This window comes from Bos indicus x Bos taurus, chromosome 1, assembly GCF_003369695.1.
Source record: "Bos indicus x Bos taurus breed Angus x Brahman F1 hybrid chromosome 1, Bos_hybrid_MaternalHap_v2.0, whole genome shotgun sequence".
Taxonomy (NCBI): Eukaryota; Metazoa; Chordata; class Mammalia; order Artiodactyla; family Bovidae; genus Bos; species Bos indicus x Bos taurus.
In genome coordinates this window covers 857,683-864,507 of record NC_040076.1, presented here as the reverse complement: position 1 = coordinate 864,507, position 6,825 = coordinate 857,683, and the positions used below count along the sequence as shown (strand labels likewise).

The window sequence follows — 6,825 nt, the reverse complement described above, 5'->3', positions numbered from 1 at the left end:
CCAGAGTATTAGAGTTTCAGCTTCAGCGTCAGTCCTTCCAATGAATATTCAGGATTGATTTCCTTTAGGATTGACTGGTTGATCTCCTTGCAATCCAAGGGACTCTCAAGAGTCTTCTCCAACACCACAGTTCAAAAGCATCAATGCTTCGGCGCTCAGCTTTCTTTTTGGTTCAACTCTCACATCCATGTGTGACTACTGGAAAAACCATAGCTTTGACTATAAGGACCTTTGTGGGCAAAGCAATGTCTCTGCTATTTACATGGACAGAAACCATATGCATGTTCAGGCCTCACTAGATGTGTCATGACTGTGCCACTGGTGCTCAGAATGGATGAACGAATAAATATAAATATGACCCTCATGACCCACGTGGAAATGAGTCAGGAACTTGGCTCATCACTGTTAACAGGTTGCTGTCAGGGACTGAACTGTGTCTCCCCCAAATCTCATGCTGAAGCCCTGACTCCCAGCACTTCAGAATGTGATGATATTTGGAGATAGGGTCTTTAAAGAGCTGATTAAGGTAAAATGAGGTTCAAGGGATGGACCCTAATCCCAAAGAACTGGTGACCTTATAAGGAGAGGAGATTAGAACAGAGACAGGTGGAAAGTCCAAATAAGAACACAACAAGAGGGTGACCATGTGCAAGCCAAGTAGAAAGGTCTCAGGTGAAACCAGACCTGTGATACCTTGATCTTGAACTTCCAGCCTTCAGAACTGCAAAAAAATTAATTTCAGCTATTTTGTTATGCAACCTTAGCAAACTAACACAACTGTGAGTCTCTCTCCAGACCTACTGCAGATGTGATGTACCATCATGGATAGCCAGCAGTTCCCATTCCCATATCATAGAAGCCAGACAGGAATTGTTCTCAGTGTGTTCCATGATGCTTTAAAATCCAAAGTGTATCCATGGGACCAGCTCAGCTGTAAGAAAGCCCTTTATGAGGTCATCATCCTACTCTGGCCAGAGGGAGGCAGGCAAGTTTTGAAAAACTCTTGAAGACCTCCCATGCCTCACTTTGCAAAACCTCTTTTGAGAAACATCATTACCAGAAATCTATTCAATAGCATCAAGAAGAAGCAATGTCTCCAGTATTTGCAAACACTGAGAACACTGCAATACGATGGGTTTACAACAGTATATTTTGGGGAAACTGATATCCCTGAGAGTCTTGTAACTGGGGAAGATTTTAGTGATGGTTATTACATGCCGACTCCAACCTGGTGTGTTGTGCATGCTGGTGGTAGTCAAGGATGGGTGCCGTGGAAATATCGAATGTTCCTAAGGGATGAGTTATGCATCAAACAGGAAGACAACCTCTTCTTCGAGTTCTGTGATGTGGTGAAGAAGGCCTATGGCAAGTGCGCCATTGTGGTCAAAGAGAGAAGGCGGCAGGACGAGACGAGGCCGAAGGAGGGCAAAGAGACTGAGGCCCAGGCCCATGTCCCCTCGGTGGTTAACTTAACAAGCGTCACATGTTGTCCTGAGGTAGCCAAGTCCTATGGCCATAAACTACTCACTCTGCCTTCTCCTTACAATTACCTGAACCCTTTAGACTCAGCCTGGTCTTCTCTGAAATGGTTCATCATCAATAATAGGAAGGAGTTTTGTCTGCAGTCTGTGGATGGTGTCTATTCTTACCAGTATATACTCTTCAGTGATTTAATCAGCAAAGGAATTGAAAGGATAAACCTCAGCAAGTGGAGGACAATAACTACCAAAGTACGAAGATGGGAAAATTACTATCTTGGTAAACTTTCTTAAGGGTGGTGATCCCTCCAACCAGTGGTAGGACGGTGCTGCGGGCATGATCTTTACTGATTCTGTTGGTCTTGATTCTGGACCACTGTGGCCAAAGACACTCTAGTAATGACCTCACAGGGATCCTGGGAGAACTGAGGTTCCTAAGGGCTTTGGTAAAGTGCTGATGGGTTGCTGAGGGGTTTCATTAAATCTTGTTGGTAAATTAGTAATCTTGACTCTCATTCTCGTCAAGGCCACTTTGAGGGCTATTATGTCCGTGGGAGGATTCAGGTTAACCCAGTTCAAAGGAGCCTGGTGGTGAGTTGAGGTGAACAGAGCTAAAGGTTGTATGGTCAAAATTTAGGTCTGGGAGAAAAAGAGAACCAAGTGTGTGGTCACAAAAAGTTGAAATTAACTAGCGTGCCTACCGGTTTCAGTCCACCAGAGTAATCCATGGGGAGGCAGTTTGCCATTGACAGTTGTGGTCTAAGTGGTGGCTGAACTGGCTTTTTCCTCCCATTGCTTGAAAGCAAGGAGGCAGAGGGGTGAGCAAGAGACACCCAAGGAAATTAAATCCCATGCAGATCCCCCAAGGCAACTTGGTGGTCCCCATGAGGAACCTGGGAAGCTATGACAGTAGTTGGTTCAAGTAGGACTTAGTGGGCAACTGGGTGACATAAACAAGAGTGTCTACAGCACCTACTTATCCAATTCATCTCCTATTCCAACTGCAAGAGTCCAAACAGTTCAGTTCAGTTCAGTCACCCAGTCATGTCCAACTCTTTGCCACCCCATGGACTTCATGAATTTACTCAAACTCATGTCCATTGAGTTGGTGATCATCTCATCCTCTGTCATCCCCTTCTCCTCCTGCCTTCAATCTTTCCCAGCATCAGGGTGTTTTCCAATGAATCAGTTCTTTGCATCAGGTGGCCAAAGGATTGGAATTTCAGCTTCAGATCAGTCCTTCCAATGAATATTCAGCACTGATTTCCTCTAGGATGGACTGGTTGGATCTCCTTGCATTCCAAGGGTCTCTCAAGAGTCTTCTCCAACACCACAGTTCAAAAGCATCAATTCTTTGGCACTCAGCTTTCTTTATAGTCCAACTCTCACATCTGTACATGACTACTAGAAAAACCATAGCCTTGACTAGACAGACCTTTGTTGGCAAAGTAATGTCTCTGCTTTTTAATATGCTGTCTAAGTTGGTCATAACTTTCCTTCCAAGGAGTAAGCGTCTTTTAATTTCATGGCTGCACTCACCATCTGCAGAATCCCAACAGGAGGTCATTAGAGCATCATGCATTTGCATCTTCGGACCCTGGTTGCTGAGCCACCTGTGGTTGATACAACAGCATCCTATTCAAGTTTGGAGCTGCTGTTGATGGTAGTTGTAAGGATTAGTAGTGGCATTTTTCACTTTTATAGAAAAACACCTGCCTCCTATTAAACATATCAAAAAACTCACTCTTGTTTATGTATGTTCAAGCATTAATTTTACAATTGAAGTGATTATGCTAGGGTATGTTGAAAACAACATCTGAAAATTGCTACCCAACTCCCAACAGACTTGCCTATACGTCAGATGGTGAGACTAGGTTTCTGCTAGCCAATATAAAAGTGAAAAATGCCACCACTAATCCTTACAACTACCATCAACAGCAGCTCCAAATCTGAATATTTGCTTGTTGCCCTGCCCTACTCACTTCCTAAAAGTCTTTGGATTATGCAGAAACATTCTGTCAGAAAAGAGATGTTCAGTGATTTTCAGCAACTAAGTGGTGGACTCCCACAGCATTTTGTTTTCATGCATTTTATCTGGGATGAATTTCACCCAGCACTGCCAGTCACTTGGAACCAGGCAGTCTCAGCTGCACCCCCAACTTTACAGCCTACTGTGCTGTATGAGTTTCTTGTGACAGCTGTAACAAATGACTACACACTTGTTAGATTAAACAAACAAAAACTTATTCTCTCCCCGTTCTGGAGGCCTGACGTCTGAAATCAGTTCCACTGAGTCAACATCGAGTTGTCAGCAAGGCCACCATCCCTCCATGGGTTCTAGGAGAGAATACATTTCTTGCCTCTTTCAGCTGCTGATGGCTGCCAGCATTCCTTGACTTGTGGCCACATCACTCCAAACTCAGCTTCAGTGGTCACATGACTTTCTTCTCTTCTGTGTCAAATCTTCCTTTGTTTCCCTTTTTTTTTTTTTTTTCCTTGAGGACAAGTAATAGGACTCAGACCTGCTTGGTGACTTCAGTGTCAGGGGCCTGAGTGTGGGGATGTTGAATGCCCCCACCTCACATTTCTCTCACCCTGTCCAGAGTTCTGTATTGACAAGCAATAAGAGCTACACAAACTTATCTCATTTCATCCTCACAACAGCTGGCGATGTAGGAATTGCCACTGTCTCCCTTTCTCAGAAGGGTAAACTGAAGCACAGAAATATACATAACTCGCTCCAATGTGGAGGAGCTGAGTTTCAAATCCAGAGTTCCTAGTTAAGAGTCATTATTCACACAGAGCATTCATTCATTCTCATAACAGTCCCTCTATTTTACAGATGGGGAAACTGAGACCTTAAGCAGACACTTGGATCAGTCAGATTCTAAAGCCTACGTGTCCAGCTGCATGCTTGGCTTGGTTAATGAAGCCCACCTTTTCTTTCTCACCGCACAATTCACAAGGCGTAAGGCTCTCTGACATCAGACAGGCATCAACCAACAAAAGAACTGCCTCCAACTGGACACCCAGTAAAATGTATTTCAGCACACAATCGAGCCAGAGGAGATGCCTTTTCAAGACACATGATTTTGCAGTGAGAAAAAAAAACAGAAAAAAGGAGGTTTTAGGTTATCAAATGAACAAGATAGACCAACGGGAGTTATTTTTCTTTGAAAGCCAAAATGATCAAATAAAGTGAGATTAGGATTGTATTCCTTCGAGGATTTGTTCAATCATTAGGAAAACAAGAAGGGGAAAGAGAACATTGGTGTAACTGGAGATCAAAGGGCCACTGTCAATGCGCTGTTGGGGTATGTAACATCAGACTCGTCATTAAGAAATGCTGCTTTATGCCCAGCGTGGGAACTCCCAGCAGAAGAGAATGGGAAACACACTGGGCTTCAGGAATCAGATGGACCTCAGTAGAAGCTCAAGTTTCCAGCTTGTTAACTAGGAGACTTTGGACAAGTTACTTTACTTCCCTGAGGCTCAGTTAACTCATTTGTAAACTAGAGTTATGGGCTTTAAATGCTTAGCACAAGCCATGCCACAACCTCAAGAATTCCCGTTATTACAGTACAGGCTGGGGTTCCAGAAACACATCCACAGTTAGCCCTACTGTCACTGACCTCATTTCCTTTCCACTCTTTTAGGAAAACTCTCACTGCTTTTTATCATTTGGTTGTAATAAGGGTAGACACAGCCATCTTAAGATACTTTAATCAAAGGAAATGATGTTCACTGGCATTTCTTTTCAGACCATCTGTGAAAGGTTAGGGAAATAAGGATAATAAAGTTTCTCCTGGTGGGGTGGACCAGAAGGGATGGTGAGGATAGCCTGGAGTCTTTTGGGGGGGGCAGCGCTTGTATGAAGTAAACAGTGGGTGTCAAGACACAGCAGCCCTGGGCGCATGGACACGTCCCCTGGAGGGGACTCTGTGATGTTGGTGGCACTGATTCCTTCCGAGAGCTTGGCTGATGGACCCTCTTGTCCTGTTTGGTCCTCACCAGCACTAACAACCATGTGGCCACTCCCTTTCCACAGGCCAGAGTGTTTCCCCCCACACGGCCCCAACTCTAGGAGGTGGGATGTTGGAAAATGGCTCTGCCCTGGGATGAGCCCAGAAGTAAATAGGAACACGGAGCCAGATGCCTCCTGGCTCTGGCTTTGACCACTCAAGGAAGGTCCAGGCTCAGCTGGGTTGATGGAGCCCACACCTGGCCAATCAACGGACCAAGCTGCACCCCCACCCCAGGCAGTACAAACTCCTTCCATCTGTGACTGTTTTACAGAACATTTTTACATACTTGACCTCATTCAGTTTAGACAACCACCCTGTATATAGGCAGGACAGTGATCTTGAAGCTTATTTTACAAATGAAGACGAGGCCAGGTGGTAACTGACTCACCTAGGGGCATGCACACACCCCTGTAGGGACAGGAGGGTCAAAGCTAGAATCCACGTCTTCCTGTTAGGAAGTCCTCACATCCCTCTCTAGCTGGCTGTATGGGTCAGCCAGGATCAGGCCAGGCTACGAGTAGTGGAGCCCTAACCACAGAGGTTTAAACAAAGTAGGAGATAACCCCCTAACCCCGCAACCAACACAAGAAGTCCTAAGGTGCTAAGGTGGCAGTTCACGGTTAATAGGATGGATCCATCGTCATAAAGAGCTCAGCGTCCTATCTTTTTCTTCCACTGTCCTAGACTTGGTTTCGTCCTTGAACTCCTAGTCCAAAATGGCTGCTGACCAAGTCATTGCATTAGCATTTCCAGAAGAAGAGAAGGAGAAAAAGTGGAAAGAAGGACCTATCCTTTTTCTTTTAAGGGACTTTCCAGGAAGTCTCACCAACCAGACTTAGGCTCAAGGGAAGCTGGGAAAGGTAGTCTTTACTTTGGGTGGTGAGGCGGCTAGCTGAGCATCCCTGCTTTCCTTCCTTTGGATGTGACCAGTCGTCCACTCAGCAAAAATGAGAGCAACTTCTATGTGCCTCCAGTCTGTGCCCTGGATAAGGGTCCAAAGAGAGCAAGCTCGGGTCCTGGGGGCAGTCAGGCTGGTGGTGAGGAGCACCTCTTGGTCAGTGAGACACTGGAGGTGAGGGAAGTGAGGCGTCAGAGTCCAGGGCTGGTGTGGGCAGAGTGGCAGGAAGAAATGAAGCTGGAGCCGAGCGCAGAGGAAGAGGTGTGGCTTATCACGGAGAGAGGGAAGGGACTGCCTGCCCAGGCAGAAAGTCAAGTGTGCCCAGGCTACCAGCTTCCTTAGTCGTGGGTTCTGTGAGCATGAAGCTGTGTGTGTGTGTGTGTGTGTGTGTGTGTGTGTGTGTAAGGGGGCATATTTAGAGTGG

General features: G+C 45.7%; 1 protein-coding gene across 1 annotated transcript; it reads left to right on the top strand.

Annotated features, from left to right (window-relative positions):
• The first annotated feature begins 205 nt into the window (after positions 1-205).
• FAM243A (family with sequence similarity 243 member A) lies at positions 206-2,530 on the top strand. The gene has a single exon (XM_027544706.1). The coding sequence runs from the start codon at positions 1,017-1,019 to the stop codon at positions 1,770-1,772; it is 756 nt and encodes a 251-aa protein (XP_027400507.1). The 5' UTR covers positions 206-1,016; the 3' UTR covers positions 1,773-2,530.
• The last annotated feature ends 4,295 nt before the right edge of the window (positions 2,531-6,825 follow it).

Coding starts and splice junctions, on each gene's coding strand:
- FAM243A (XM_027544706.1), top strand. CDS start 1,017: ATGCCTCACTTTGCAAAACCTCTTTTGAGAAACATCATTACCAGAAAT.